Genomic DNA, 16,198 nt, shown 5'->3' on the forward strand with positions numbered 1-16,198 from the left:
ATATTTTTGAAGATCTGGGAGATTCTGGATTAAGAAAAACTTGTTTGCAGCAGTCAGATCATCGGATGCTGTTAATTATCTTTAGGATCCCAAAGGTGTTCACAATTGATTGTATCTTTTTTTGTAATCATAGTGAAAACAAGCAGTTTAGCTAATAATACTCTACACTACAAATCACAAAGAATGTGTAGTCATATCTCTTGTATCAGTAAATCCTCACAAAGAGAAAGCTGGAGTAATGCTGATAAGTTCGTGGCCACTGGAACAAGAGCCAGGCTAAAATACAATTGTGCTAGCATTGGGTGGAAGTTCTTAAAATAGTTAAGGCTACCTTTTTTTTTTAATGTTCTTTTTTTCCATACCCACCCTTGAGAATAACTGCTGAAAAGTTGGATTTTACCTAGTTTGCTGTAAGGATATTAAGCAATGGATTTCCACTGGTTCTTTAGTCTCAGACTTTCCCCATATTTCAAAAATGATATGCAAACATCCTCCAAAGCCATTCCAGCAGGTAACTGCAGTTCAGATGAGCAGGCACAGCAGTGTAAATTTAATAAGAATAAATCTTTATTTGCCACATGCTGATTGCCACAAAGATAACCATGCTCCTTGAAAGTAGAACTTAAATTTTACTTCTTGTCTATTCCTCGTGCCCTCATTCCTTTCAGTCACTACACAGTGAGTTTCTCGGGGCAGGAATTGCCTCTCATTTCTGAATCCCCACTACCTAGCACTGTACCTGGGCTTAGTAGACAAATGTTTTACTGGGCCTAAAAAGCCTCTCTAGACCCAGCTCTTCTCCCCTTGCCAAACCCCAGCCACACTGACCTTCCACCTGCAGACAATTCCTTCACTCCTTCCTCTCCCAAGGTCCTTGAACATGCCTTTTTAACTGCTGGGAGGGCTTTCCCTACCCCACCCCCCTCTCCTCACTGAGGCCGACTTATTCAGATCTCAATGTAAATGTCTCTTGCTCTGGACTAGAGAAGCAAGGCTTCTCTAAACCCTCACTTGATCAGGTCCTCCGTTATATTATTTCAAATTTCTCTTTAATACCACTTTCACCATCAAAATTAATTAAGTATGTGATGATGCATTCAATGCCTGTCTTCCCTGCTAAACTATCAAATCCAGGAAGGGCGGCTGCTTTCACTACTGTCTAGTGATACTGCCTAGCCTAGCTCCTGACACATGTCAGAGACTCAATACATATTGTTGGGATAAACTGATAGTGTTGTCAGATAAAATACAGAACACTCAATTAAATTTGAATTTCAGATAATCAACAAATTTTTTTTAGTGTAAAAGTATGTTCATGTAAATCTAGCAAAAGCATTTATCCAAGTGAGAATTTCCAAAGACAGTTCATATTTAAAATGCTGTGGGAATTCCCCGGCAGTCCAGTTGTTAAGAGTCCATGCTTTCACTGCCAAGGGCCTGGGTTTGATCTCTGGTTGAGGAACTAAGATCCCACAAGCCGTGTGGCACAGCCAAAAAATAAATAAATAGAAACAAAAAATAAAATAAAATGCTGTTTCCTTTCCTGTTGTCAAAGTACTCTTCATCCAACAAATATCTGTGGAGTTCTAATACTTGTGTATTAGAAGCTGGTAATATAAACTTGAAAGCACAGTCCCAGCCCTTGATGGGCTCACCTGATTTAGAGTTCTGAAAATATGACTGGTCACTGTAATTGTAGGCACCCAAAACTTTTTTGTTAATTTATTCTTATGCCCAAAGTATCACTGTTGGATACACAGTTACATTTCCCCATGAAAGCTCTCTGTACAAATAAACAATAATGTCTGTACTAAGTGTGGCTAGGAAATGTTAAATCATATAAAACTTGAAAACAGAATAAACTTTACCAAATTTTAGTCACAGAATAGAATAAGTTATTATTTCTCATCTGAAAATGCAGCTGAAATGACATTGTGGAAAAATTTGTACTCTAAAAGTAAAGGTAGGAGAGACGTGTCATTAAATAAGAAAAGCATTTAAGGTACACATAGGAGTAATCTTATATGCCAAGAAGAGGAGGATGGACAAATTTTAAATGACTAAGCTTTGTGGGAGACTCCAGAGGACTCTTTAAACCAAAATCTAAACTAACAAATTGGCCTTGGGGTGAGGGAAAATTATTATAACTTTAGTTAAATATTTCCCCTTGTGTACAGCCTAAGGAGAAGCTTTCTGACCTGCTTTGGGGGATTTACAGGGAAACTACAGTCATCACCTGACTGATCACCTTGGGCTTCCCAGAGTTGCCCTGACTCCCTGCCCTGGGAGGTCATGCAAATAAAGCAAATCATGCAGTCCTGGAATTTCAGAGTTCAAAGTTTTTCTGTAGAGGGAAGCAACCCTTATTTTACAAAGGCACAATTCTCACCAGTTTTGGGGCCAATCTCAGCAGCTGTATTTAAAAATTTAGACACACTCAAAATGGCTTGAAGGCTTAAAGACATAACACCATAAAACTCCTAGAAGAGAACATAGGCAAAACATTCTCTGACAATAAATCATACCAATGTTTTCTTAGGTCAGTCTCCCAGGGCAATAGAAATAAAAGCAAAAATAAACAAACAGGGGACTTCCCTGGTGGTCCAGTGGGTAAGACTCCACACTCCCAGTGCAGGAGGCCTGGGTTCGATCCCTGGTCAGGGAACTAGATCCCACATGCGTGCCTCAACTAAGAGTCTGCATGCGGCAACTAAGATCCCATGAGCCGCAACTAAGACCAAGCACAGCCTAAATAAATAAATAAATAAATATTTTTAAAAATATACCATATCTTTTAAAAAAATAATAATAATAAACAAATGGGACCTATTCAAACGTATAAGCTTTTGTACAGCAAAGGAAACCATAAAACGAAAAGACAAGCTACAGACTGGGAGAAAAATATTTGCAAATGATGAGACCGACAAGGGCTTAATTTCCAAAATATACAAACAGCTCGTGCAACTCAATAACCAAAAAAAAAAAAAAAATCGAAAAATGGACAGAAGATCTAAATAGACATTTCTCCAGAGAAGACATACAGATGGCCAACAGGCACATAAAGAGATGTTCAACATCGCTAATTATTAGAGAAATGTGGAAATCAAAACTACAGTGAGGTACCAGCTCACACTGGTCAGAATGGCCATCATTAAAATGTCTACAAATAATAAATGCTGGAGAGGTTGTGGAGAAAAGGGAACCCTCCTACACTGTTGATGGGAATGTAAATTGGTGCAGCCACTGTGGAAAACAGTATGGAGGTTGCCCCCAAAAATAAAAATGGAGTTGCCATATGATCCAGCAATCCCGCTCCTGGGCGTGTATCTGGACAAAACTATAACTCAAAAAGATACATGGGTCTTCCCTGGTGGCGCAGTGGTTGAGAGTCCGCCTGCCGATGCAGGGGACGTGGGTTTGTGCCCCGGTCCGGGAAGATCCCACATGCCGTGGAGCAGCTAGGCCTGTGAGCCGTGGCCGCTGGGCCTGTGCGTCCGGAGCCTGTGCTCTGCAATGGGAGAGGCCACAACAGTGAGAGGCCCGCATACCGCAAAAAAAAAAAAGATACATGCACCTCTATGTTCATAGCAGCACTATTCACAATAGCCAAGACATGGAAACAACCTAAATGTCCATCAACAGAGGAATGGAAAAAGAACAGGTGATATACATACACACACACACACACACACACACACACACACACACACACACACACACACAATGGAATACTACTCAGCCATAAAAAAGAATGAAATAATGCCATTTGCAGCTACATGGATGGGCCTAGAGATTATCATACTAAGTGAAGTAAGTTAGAAAGAGAAAGACAAATACCATATGATATCATTTATATGTGGATCCTAGAAAAATGGTACATATGAACTTATTGGCAAAGCAGAAATAGAGTTATGGATATAAAGAACAAACTTATGGTTACCAAGGGCAGGAGGGAGGGGGTAGGACGAATTGGGAGATTGGGATTGGCATATATACACTACTATGTATAAAATAGATAACTAATGAGAACCTACTGTTTAGCACAGGGGACACTATTCAGTGATCTGTGGTGACCTAAATGGGAAGGAAATCTAAAAAAAAAGTGGATATGTGCATACGTTCAACTGATTCACTTTGCTGAACAGCAGAAACTAACACAACATTGTAAAGCAACTATACTCCAGGGACTTCCCTGGTGGCACAGTGGTTAAGACTCCGCACTACTAACGCAGGGGGCCTCCGTTCAATCCCTGGTAAGGGAATTTGATCCCACATGCATGCTACAACTAAGAGTCCACATGCTGCAACTAAGGAGCCAGCGAGCTGCAACTAAGACCTGGTGCAACTAAGTAAATAAATAAATAAATAACACAATGAGTAAACAAACAAACAAAAAGCAACTATACTCCAATATAAATTAATTAAAAAAATGAAAGTTTCTATTCCTGGAATGATGGTGGATTAATTTGGATAATGAATTTTACTCTTCAAGATTTAATTTGACACATCATCACAATTCCTTCTGCCATCCCCACTTTTCCATTTTACTGTGGGTTGTGCGCGCATCCTGGGTCAAAACTTTGATCTCATTCAAAAGATAGAAAAAGGGCATCCCTGGTGGCGCAGTGGTTGAGAGTCCGCCTGCCGATGCAAGGGACACGGGTTCGTGCCCCGGTCTGAGAAGATCCCACATGCCGCGAAGCGGCTAGGCCCGTGAGCCATGGCCGCTGAGCCTGCGGGTTCGGAGCCTGTGCTCCGCAACAGGACAGGCCACAACAGTGAGAGGCCCGCATACCACAAAAAAAAAAAAAAAAAGAAAAAATCAGAGTAATTTTGATGAACTCATGCCAACGTTTAATAAGGTGGACCAGTCACTTCACCTAATCGGCTCATTAAGTCTCATGTCATCTGCCATCATGTTAGACACTGGTGGAGACCTTTACATCCAGGCCCTCTTGCAGCAATGAATGAGGAGTTACCACACCTGAGTTCAAGTACTTAATTCTATCCTCTTTTATTCTTTTTTCTTGATAGTATTAATTTTACTTCTGTAGATGATTAAAAATTTGTCATGAAAAACTTGGTCTTTTTCTTTCTTTTTTTTTGGCTGAGCTGCATAGCGTGTGGGACCCTAGTTCCCCCATCAGGGATGGAACCGGGGCCCCTGGCAGTGAGAGCACAGAGTCCTAACCACTGGACAGCGAGGAATTCCCTGTCTTTTTCATTTTTTTTTTAATGAAGATTTATGGGCTCAAACATTTAAGTAAAAAACTTTTTTTGTACCCATGTGACCCAAAGCAACAAGAACATTTTCAGGGAGTGATTTGGAGAGTAGAGTTTTCTGCCTTCATTCAGAATGTTTTCTGGCTCCTAATTTACTGGATGCTCTTTTCATATACAAATCCTTATCTACGCTTTCTGGTCCAACTCAAATGTCATACTTTTTTTTTAATTTTTATTTGTTTATTTTTGGCTGTGTTGGGTCTTTGCTGCTGCGCGCGGGCTTTCTCTAGTTGCGGCAAGTGGGGGCTACTCTTCGTTGCAGTGCACGGGCTTCTCATTGCGGTGGCTTCTCATTGCGGAGCACGGGCTCTAGGCGTGCGGGCTTCAGTAGTTGTGGCACGCAGGCTCAGTAGTTGTGGCACACAGGCTTAGTTGCTCCGCGGCATGTGGGATCTTCCCAGACCAGGGGTCGAACCTGTGTCCCCTGCATTGGCAGGTGGATTCTTAACCACTGCACCACCAGGGAAGCCCCTCAAATGTCATACTTTTATAAAGCTTGCTCTTACCACTCCCAACCTTCTTTTGAACCTCCACACTGCTCTGTATCATTCTTATGACATTTATTACCTTATATTTTGAGGTATGAATATATTGTCTATATCCTTCTTGAGGGGTCTCAGTGGGCACTAGTACACGGAGAAGGACCTTAAAGTCTCACACACATATATTTATTGAAGAAAAGAATGGGGAAGCTTGGACAAGCCACTTAGCTTCTCTGTTCCTTAGTCGCCTCACTAATGCAACCTATTTCAGGGGTAAGTTGTGAAGAGGTAAGTTGTGAATGGAATGAGTTAACATGTGCCAAGGAATTTTGAAAGATAAAAAATGAGGGGCAGTGTAACATACTTTTTCCTGTTCATGAATACTATGCTTTGCTTGTTCATAACTATAATCTTCTGTGTGAAGATAAATGGCTAAATGATTCCAAAAGAGCCAGAAGATGATCTCAAGAGGTGATGAGCTTTCAAGGTTCTTAAGATTTTAAGCAGACTGGAGAGTGGTAGTGCCACACAATGAAAGAGCTTGTAGCTTAAGGTCAGACATGAATTTTTTTTTTTTTTTTTGGCTGTGTTGGGTCTTCATTGCTGTGCCCGGGACTTCTCTCTAGTTGTGGCGAGCAGGGGGTACTCTTCGCTGTGGTGTGTGGGCTTCTCATTGCTGTGGCTTCTCTTGTTGCAGAGCACAGGCTCTAGGTGCGCGGGCTTCAGTAGTAGTAGCATGCAGGCTCAGTAGTTGTGGTGCACTGGCTTAATTGCTCCACGGCATGTGGGATATTCCCGGACCTACGCACCCTGCATTGGCAGGCAGATTCTTAACCACTGCACCACCAAGGAAGTCCCCAGACGCGAATTTTTATCTCTTCTTTGGCCCTTGCTGGGTTAGCTTTGTTACCCTAAGTAACTTACTCAACTTTTCTGAGTCCGGGTTTCCTTATTTGTAAAATAGGGATGAGGAAATTGTGTTTTGCAGGGCAGTACGAGAATTAGTAATAATGCACGTAGTAGTATATGCTACCTAAGTGGGAAGAATCGTTAATACTTAGGGACTTGGGTTGAAATAGCCCCACATTTGCCCTTTATTCTGTTGACAATATTTTCATCCTGGTATTTAAAGGAGCTGTTACAGAGTATGCAAAAATTAGTTTGCGCCGGAACTTGGGAATATGTATTTGTTCAATGAGTTATTAATAAAGTCTTGAATTAAAAAATTCCTCCTAAGTCCGTTTCAATAAAGTTTTGCTCAAACGCGGAGCTGGGATCTTATCGCGAGAATCTGGCAGAATGCGTTTCTGGCCCGGGACTTGCTCTCGCGTTGTTTGAGCAGGCAGTGGGGAGAGGTGAAAGGAAGCACGAAATACCGCGAGAGTACTGCAGATTCTCGCGATATTTCCGGGGATTACCCCCTCCCCCTTCCTCCCAGTGCTGTTTCGGTTTAACCTAGTGTGTGACTGTGAGCCTCTGTGAGGGAGCGAGTGAGTGTGAGGTACTGAGGTGAGGCGGAAGCTAGAAGAGGGGCTCTTTCAGTAGCGAGGGACAAAGGGGGCGTGAGGCACCTAGGCCGCGGGACCTCAGCGACAGGAAGCCGCCCCGAGCCGGGCTACCGGGAAGGGGAAGGGCCCGCGCAGTCCTCACAGGGCCCCAGAGCCGGAGTCGGCCCCACAGCCCCGGGCCGTCGGCTTCCTACTTCCTCGACCTCCCCGGCGCCTGGGCCTGAGGATTGGCTCGGCGTGGGGAGGAGGGGAAACAGACTCGAGCGGCTACCCGTTGTCTCGCAACTCCACTGCTGAGGAACTCTCATTTCTTCCCTGGCTCCTTCACCCCCCACCTCATGTAGGAGGGTGCTGAGGAGTCGGGAGGGAGGAGGAGCCTGGGCTACCGTCCCTTCCCTCCCCACCCCCTTGTAGGGGCGCTTTGGTAGGCGTGGGGCTGGGGCTGGGGGGGAGGGTGGGGGTTACTTTTTGGAGTGCTGGGGAACTTTTTCCCCATTTTGAGGCCAGGGGAAAGGGAATGCCCAATCCAGAGAGACATGGGGGCAAGAAGGACGGGAGTGGAGGAGCTTCTGGAACTTTGCAGCCGTCATCGGGAGGTGGCAGCTCCAACAGCAGGGAGCGTCACCGCTTGGTGTCGAAGCACAAGCGGCATAGGTCCAAGCACTCCAAAGACATGGGGTTGGTGACCCCCGAAGCAGCACCTTTGGGTACAATTATCAAACCTTTGGTGGAGTACGATGACATTAGCTCTGATTCCGATACCTTCTCTGACGACATGGCCTTCAAACTGGACCGGAGGGAGAATGATGAACGTCGCGGGACTGATCGGAGTGACCGCCTGCACAAACACCGTCACCACCAGCACAGACGTTCCCGGGACTTACTAAAAACTAAACAGTCAGAGAAAGAAAAACACCTGGAAGCCTCCAGCAAGTCGGGATCGATGAAGGACCGGATATCAGGAAGTTCAAAGCGTTCAAATGAGGAGAATGATGACCATGGAAAGACGCAGGTCTCCAAAAGCAGCAGCAACAAGGAATCCAGGTCATCCAAACTCCATAAGGAGAAGACCCGGAAAGAACGTGAGTTGAAGTCCGGGCACAAAGACCGGAGTAAAAGTCATCGGAAAAGGGAAACACCCAAAAGTTACAAAACCGTGGACAGCCCCAAACGGAGGTCCAGGAGTCCCCACCGGAAGTGGTCGGACAGCCCCAAGCAAGATGATAGCCCCTCAGGAGCTTCTTACGGCCAAGATTATGACCTTAGTCCCCCGAGATCTCACACCTCTAGCAATTACGACTCCTACAAGAAGAGTCCGGGAAGTACCTCAAGAAGGCAGTCAATCAGCCCACCTTACAAGGAGCCTTCTGCCTACCAGTCCAGCACACGGTCACCCAGTCCCTACAGTAGACGACAGAGGTCTGTGAGTCCCTATAGCCGGCGACGTTCTTCCAGCTATGAAAGGAGTGGCTCTTACAGTGGGAGATCACCCAGTCCCTACGGCCGAAGGCGGTCCAGCAGCCCTTTCCTGAGCAAGCGCTCTCTGAGCCGGAGTCCGCTCCCCAGGTGAGCTATTTGTCTAACAGCCCGTTCCTTCTTTCGGTGGCTTATGAGGAACTGGTGATTAGACATGTTAACATTTTGTTGAAGCCCCCAGTGTTCATCATTGACTGGAACACTTTGCTATTGGTTAGTCATCATGTAGGTGAGTCTGGTCTCCTCTTAACCCAGAATTGGAGAAGTGCAGAGTTCACATGCCAACAGCTGCTAAAGGTAGGTACTTCCAGTGGTGGGATCTTCAGTTGTAAGCTCCCATGTGAGAAAAATCATAGGCTTCTGCTTACCGACTGCCTAGGATTGATACTGGTGCCCAGAGTTTATCCAGCTATTTCAGTTGCTTTGTCTTAACTTTTTAAAAATCACTTTGGTATTAGTGCCTTAGGCTTCATTGGACCTGATTGGAGATGTAAGAAATTAAAAATTTTCTTTTGTATTATCTCGGGGCTATTTGCCTAAGTCATCTACCATTTGTGCTGTCCACTGAGTCTCCAAACTTGTAAGTTTATTTCCTAATGGACAATTTTTTGATAACTTACAAGAGACTCCTGTCTTTTTTACGGTACGCGGGCCTCTCACTGTTGTGGCCTCTCCCGCTGCGGAGCACAGGCTCCGGACGCGCAGGCTCAGCGGCCATGGCTCACGGGCCCAGGCGCTCCGCGGCATGTGGGATCCTCCCAGACCGGGGCACGAACCCGTGTCCCCTGCATCGGCAGGCGGACTCTCAACCACTGCGCCACCAAGGAAGCCCGAGACTCTTGTCTTTTATGTGATGTTTCTAGTGGAAATTCAGCCAATTAGTTCTTTTTCCCTTTTATGGTATAACCTAGCAGAAATTGTTTCCAAGGATAATTTGATTTTATTTACAGCATCACCATTGACTTATTTGTGACCACAGGTGAATTTCAAAATCTTTCTCTTAAAAATTGGTAATAGTACCTTCACTGTGATATTTTTGGTGAGAAAGTCATGTTAGTTTGAAATTTAATTGTTGAAGTGAATTGTCTACAGAAAACTGTTCTTGTTCCTAGGTGGTGAGATGTACCTCCCTCTTTGTAGACTTAACATTTTCCTCAAGAGCAGAACTTGGGCTTTGGAGTTATGCCTGAGTGGAATCCTAATCTTGCTTTTGTGACCTTTGGCGTATAATTTAATTTCTCTGTGTGTGAAATGAGAATAATAACTATCTACTTCTAGAGTTGTTGTGAGGATTAATTAGTAAATATGAGTGCATAGCCAGGTACAGTGCCTGGTACTTGGAGCCAGTCAGTAAATTCTATCAGTGAATGAGGGAAATGTTGTTGAACACTAGTAGAGAAAGTATGCGAATTTGAAAAAATCCATGCATGTCTTTTATATGTCAGTGTGAGTAATTTTTGCTGACTTAAAGTTATAATTATTCATAAACTAGTTTGAATTCATCAAGCTACAGGAGTTCCTAGCTGTCAGAGTCTGAAGTTCCTTAGGCTTTTCCCCTCCATTTTATTACAATTTTTCAAGCACAGAAAAGTTGAAAGAATTGTAGTGAGGACTCAAGTATGTACCACCTAGATTCTGCAATTAATATTTGCTATACATTTTATCATCTCTATCCATCTCTCTCCACCTTCATTTGTTTTGATTCATCTCAAAGTAAGTTGCATACTTACTTGAAGTTTATAGTGAAGTTCCATTCCGTATACTTCACTATAAACACTTTAGCATGTACACCATTAGCTAGAGTTCACTTTTTTTTTTTTGGAGGGATGAGGGGTAAATTTATATACAGTGAAATGGATGTCTTAAGTGTACCATTTGTAAAATTGCTTAGTTTTTTAAGGATGCCTAAGAAATATTCTCAGAATATTTGTTTTCTTGAGGGAGTAGTTTCATTAAGCCTGTTCTGAGAATTTTTGATTGTTATGGGGTTTGGGAATACAGAATTACATTGAGGCTAAAACACTAAAACAAGTTTCAGTAAAAACTGCTACTTTGCAATGATTCCTTTTGGATTCAAATCTCAAGTTCTCTCTTCCTCTACTCACTTAGTTGGAACTAGTGCAGTGATGGTAAAAATAAATCAAGAAAGAATTGGAGACACAGTATTATAGGACACAAATATAAACACTACATAATAATCCTGGAGTCACATGCACATTTTTAGTTGGCTTGAAAAGAGCATTATGTGTTTGTGTGTGTGCGTTATGTACGTATTCTTCCTCATTCAGTTTCTTAGAGTCAGGCTGGAGGAACATACAGATGCCTTTTATGGTATTCTCTTTTTTTTTTTCCTTGAGAGAGACAGTCAAGATTAAACAAAAGATTTCATTTTTAAAGACTGAAAATGCTTTGGCAGAAACGCAAGGTCTTTGCATCCACCAAATTATTAGTGATTAATAGTAGAAATTTCATTTCAAATGGTGGGACCTAACTTAATTTAGGGAAAAAATACATTTGTTTTTGAAGACAATTTTTTTTGTTGCCTGCATTTACCTATTTGTTGTTCCCTATACCCCCTTTTTTCCTTGAAGAGTGGACCTGGACCTCAAATGTAACGTTTATATAACTTATGGCCATCCAAACATCCTATTAACAGTAGGCTTCTGTTCAGAAGTTTAAGGTTTGTAGCAGAGTTCCTTAGGAAGATTTAGTCATGCTGAAAGATGAAAGAAACAGTGGTTTGTAGAGCACGGTCTCTGACATTACTTAGTGTTTTCCTGAGATAATGTTAGTTTTAGACCAGCCTATAATTCAATCAGAGAAAACCTCTTGTTTTAGCCACTTATTTATAAGAGAAGTATTAGTTTTCTGAAGGGTAAGTGGATATTTGGTAAATTCACTTAACTACTTTCAGTATTTTATATCCTCATGTTCATATATACATTGTTGTTATTGTTGTTTTGAGCACTTTGATTCCAATGATAACTTTACATTTTAATAAACTTGGAAGAAAGTTTCCAAAAAGCATTATAGGTATAAGAAAATCATGACTAACATCATGTGAGTTGTTTCACCTACCATGTATATGCTATTTGTTTTGAAACATTTTGAATCACATCAGCCTTACCAATGATCAACGATAAAGGGAGATATTGAAGATCTGGAATGGGAACAATTTGTTTTACACTACTGGGCAAATTATCTTTTGTCCAGTCACATTTTTTGTGCTAATATTTTTTCCTCCTCACACTGAGGCCTGAGCACATTAGACTTTATGAAAAAGCAAAAAAGAATTAATGAGGGTTTGGGTTTTAATTTAGAATAATCTGCCTTATAGATTCCCAGATTTTACTTTCCAGTCCTTCCTTAATAATGGAGAAGATAAGTTGAACATGCAATAATACCTTGCTTTATGAATTCCTAAAAAGTTTATTGGAAATCATTTTATATTTGAAAGTACTAGAAGCCATCATAGTTTTAATAACTTCTAATAAATTATTTTGGTAAGACAGTTTCTCTGGTTTATCTAGTTTTTGTAAATCCTAACTCTTGTAATTGGGGGTTTGTTTAGTATAGGTGCAACTTAATTATAAAGTGAGGATACAAGGAACAGAATCTTTTCCTGGGATTTCTCAATAAAATAGCTGTCTAGTTTAAAAAATTTAGGTTTTGGTGAAGTGTGCTAGTTACTTTTAACTTCCTAATTGATATAACCCACGTTTAGCATTAAGTATGACTTTTTAAAATCATGTTTTCAGTTTATCAGATATTTAAACCAAAATGCTAAAAGTAATCATTGTGAATATGGGTATTTTCTAACATGGGAAAAAAGTATCCATCCATCTTCCTTCAGTTGAATAAGTAGTGGATAATTTTTAGATTATATGATTGAAATATGTTGCCATGGAGGATTTATTTCCTTCTAATCTATTTTTTAAAGTAAAGAACAGTTTTAAATTTACAGAAAAATTGTAAAGATAGTACAAAGAATTATTTTATGTCCTCAAACTCAGTTTCCCCTATTGTTAACATCTTACATTTGTTACAATTAATGAACCAATATTGATACGTTATTATTATTATTTGATGGTACCTAATCTATTTTTAAGATTGCTAAATACTCAGTGGGTTTTTTAAGTTACAGTTCTTCATAGTTTGTTTAACTGATCTATTCCACATTGCTGTAGTCTATCCATTTTAAACTGCTTTTTTCTTTTTCCAGTAGAAAATCCATGAAGTCTAGAAGTAGAAGTCCCGCATATTCAAGACACTCATCTTCTCATAGTAAAAAGAAGAGATCCGGGTCACGCAGTCGACATTCCAGTATCTCACCTGTCAGGCTTCCACTGAACTCCAGCTTGGGAGCTGAACTCAGTAGGAAAAAGAAGGAAAGAGCAGCAGCTGCTGCAGCAAAAATGGATGGAAAGGAATCCAAGGGTTCACCTATATTTTTGCCTAGAAAAGAGAACAGTTTGGTAGAGGCTAAGGATTCAGGCTTGGAGTCTAAAAAGTTACCCAGAGGTGTAAAATTGGAAAAATCTGCCCCAGATACCGAACTGGTGAATGTAACACATCTAAATATAGAGGTCAAAAATTCTTTAGATACAGGGAAAATAAAGTTGGATGAAAACTCTGAGAAGCATCCTGTTCTTAAAGATTCAAAAGGACAGGGAACAAGAGACTCTAAACCTGTAGCACTGAAAGAGGAGATTGCTACTCCAAAAGAGACAGAGACATCTGAAAAGGAGACCCTTCCACCTCTTCCCACAGTTACTTCTCCACCTCCTTTACCAACTACTACCCCTCCACCTCAGACACCCCCCTTGCCACCTTTGCCTCCACTACCAGCTCTTCCACAGCAACCACCTCTGCCTCCTCCCCAACCAGCATTTAGTCAGGTTCTTTCTTCTAGTACTTCAACTTTGCCCCCTTCTATTCACCCAAGGACATCAACTCTGTCCTCTCAGGCAAATTCTCAGCCCCCTGTACAGGTTTCTGTGAAGACTCAAGTGTCTGTAACAGCTGCTATTCCACACCTAAAAACTTCAACGTTGCCTCCTCTGCCCCTCCCACCCTTATTACTGGGAGATGATGACATGGATAGGTAAGTCCTGTGGTTAACTGGGAAATTTTAACCCTCTTGTTCTAAGTGTAATGTATTTTTTGTTCTCAAGCTTTGTCAAAATTGATCTAATGAATGGCTGTTTAGAATGCTTTCATGAATAGGAAATGCCTTTGATGTTTGGTTTTCAGTGGAAAAGTCCTTATATATGACATTTATTAGGAAAAGAGAATTACAGTTTGAGGTCTACGTAACCCTTTTTCTCATAAGTGTATTTATTGATAATTTTGATTCAAATTTTTAAAAATCGTGTGTTTTTCTCCTTAAATTTTTATGTTGAAAATTTTAATATTAAATAGCTGCAGAAAAGTTAAAAGAATATAATTAACACCTGTATACTCTTCGCCTTGATTCACCAGTTGTTAATTTTCTGCCATATTTGTTTTAACTGTAGATATCATGACACTTCTGAATACTTTAGCATGTCTCTCCTAACAAGAACATTTTCCTATATAATCACAATACCTTTATCACCCTAAAAAACTTATCATTCATTTATTAAATAATATCAGTAGCATATCAATAATAATAATATCCTCAGTGGTCCCAAAAATGTCTTTTAGCTTTTTTTTTCCTCCTGATGCTTTAAAAAAATTAATTATCCTGTAAGAAGAAAAGAACAATATGTAGAATCTTTGCTAATTAGAATATAAATTCACAGTGGGGTGATGGGAAGAGCTCTAATTTTAATGAGTCCTCTGAGTGTTGAAAACTGAAATAATTTGAAGCATGAATCTGATTTCATGGAAGGCATTAGGAAATATATTTGTTTAATTTCTTGACAGGCCTAGCCAGGCAAGTACCACCAAACAAACATGATTTAGCAGTGACATATGCCATGGCAATCTTTGTATTATTCTTTTTCCTATGGAGATTCTGCCCTCTTGTTCTGGAGGATGTGAGTTTCACTTATTGCAACAAACTTCCACTGTAAGCACAAAAATAAGTATTATCGGTCTTGCATCCCAGACCAATTCCCAAGCTTCCCTTACTTTCCAGGTGACATCAGTAGTTTGAACAGTGATACATTTCAGCCCTTTAGATCTATATTTTTTCAGATTACACTCTGAACTTTTTTTAGAAGGTGCAAGTGCAATGAATGAGAGGGAAAGAGATTATTTAAAAGAATGGCTCCATTACTATACATAGCTGTAAATCTGATTTTAAAGAAAAATTTCACATGCTCTTTCTAATATTAATAGGTATTTATGAATTCTGCCACATCCTGAGAACTGCAAAGGAGAACAGAACCTGAAATTTATGTAGAAAAATTTGTTTGAGGTACACAATATACTTCTCATAGATACAAGCGATATATTTTTACAGTTTTTGTTGGAAAATAGTCAATTGAGTATCATCCAAAGGGAACCTAGGCCACTGTCTATCCGCAGGAACCTTGTTTAAATCTTAGTTTACATAGTGGCTAGGACAGTATCAGTGTGGCTGAGGATCTTCCTTTTGAAATGTTTACTTGGCTAACCAAATAGCTGTTGAACCTACCTACCATGCGTCAGCATGGAGTACAGGTTTCCAGAGGTGGAACAATTTTGATAGAAGGCACATAGGAATTTTTATCTTTCAGATTGCAGATGAGGGGTAAAGTAAGACCATTCAGTGCTTATTTGAGTATGTGTAGCTATCTTTAAAAATGTGTAAGAGAGAGAATGAAGTGAGAAAACTTATTTTTGTTATATATTTATTCTGATTCCAAAAGTGTAACTATTTTATAGTCCTTACTAAAGGTAGAAAAATCGAAGTGAAGATTTCTTCCACTATCAGTTTTATTTTTTCACTATAAAACTATAAATTCAAGATAGTTTTTCTGTTCTTGTTTTTATTTACTTATTTGGTGCCACCCTATCCATGTACCAGCTGCACCTATCTTTCACATGAAAAATATTTATTTATTTAAAAAAATTTTTTTGGCCACACCGCGCAGCATGCAAGACCCTAGTTCCCTGAGCAGGGATTGAACATGCCCACCTTGCATTGGAAGCATGGAGTCCTAACCACTGGACCACCAGGGATGTCCCGAAAAATAATTTTATGTAAGAAAACTTTTTAGGAAGGAATCTGAAAGTTGCACATGGGACTCATATTCCTCCTACTTTCTCTCATGTGAGGCTTCAGGAGCTTAAATGTTGAGAATGTGACTTACACATCTTTTTATTGCCTACAGTGCTTTAAACATAGAACACAGAATGCAGTCATTAAATATTGATTATTTGAATAAGTAAAACTGCTGAAGGAGCCAGAGTCAGGGCTTGTGTGAAATGACATCGGGCATGTAGTTAAATTATTTGCCACCTGGATGACATAAAGCTTGT

At 40.6% G+C, this 16,198-nt stretch overlaps 1 protein-coding gene across 12 annotated transcripts in view; it reads left to right on the forward strand.

The window, feature by feature from the left end:
* The first annotated feature begins 7,219 nt into the window (after positions 1 to 7,219).
* Positions 7,220 to 16,198, forward strand: part of CDK12 (cyclin dependent kinase 12) — a 64,160-nt gene continuing 55,181 nt past the window's right edge. For 10 of the 12 annotated variants that reach the window (XM_029211319.1, XM_029211320.1, XM_029211318.1 and 7 more), the window contains exons 1-2: positions 7,741 to 8,839; positions 12,972 to 13,853. In XM_029211319.1, coding sequence (XP_029067152.1) covers positions 7,791 to 8,839; positions 12,972 to 13,853 — 1,931 coding nt within the window. In that variant the 5' untranslated portion in view covers positions 7,741 to 7,790. Of the gene's footprint in view, positions 8,840 to 12,971; positions 13,854 to 16,198 lie in introns of all 12 variants that reach the window. The other 2 variants (XM_029211313.1, XM_029211312.1) reach the window with 2 other exon arrangements.

The sequence above is a fragment of the Monodon monoceros genome, unplaced genomic scaffold (genome assembly GCF_005190385.1).
Source record: "Monodon monoceros isolate NGI ecotype Baffin Bay Population unplaced genomic scaffold, NGI_Narwhal_1 Super_Scaffold_9, whole genome shotgun sequence".
In the NCBI taxonomy this organism is placed as follows: Eukaryota; Metazoa; Chordata; class Mammalia; order Artiodactyla; family Monodontidae; genus Monodon; species Monodon monoceros.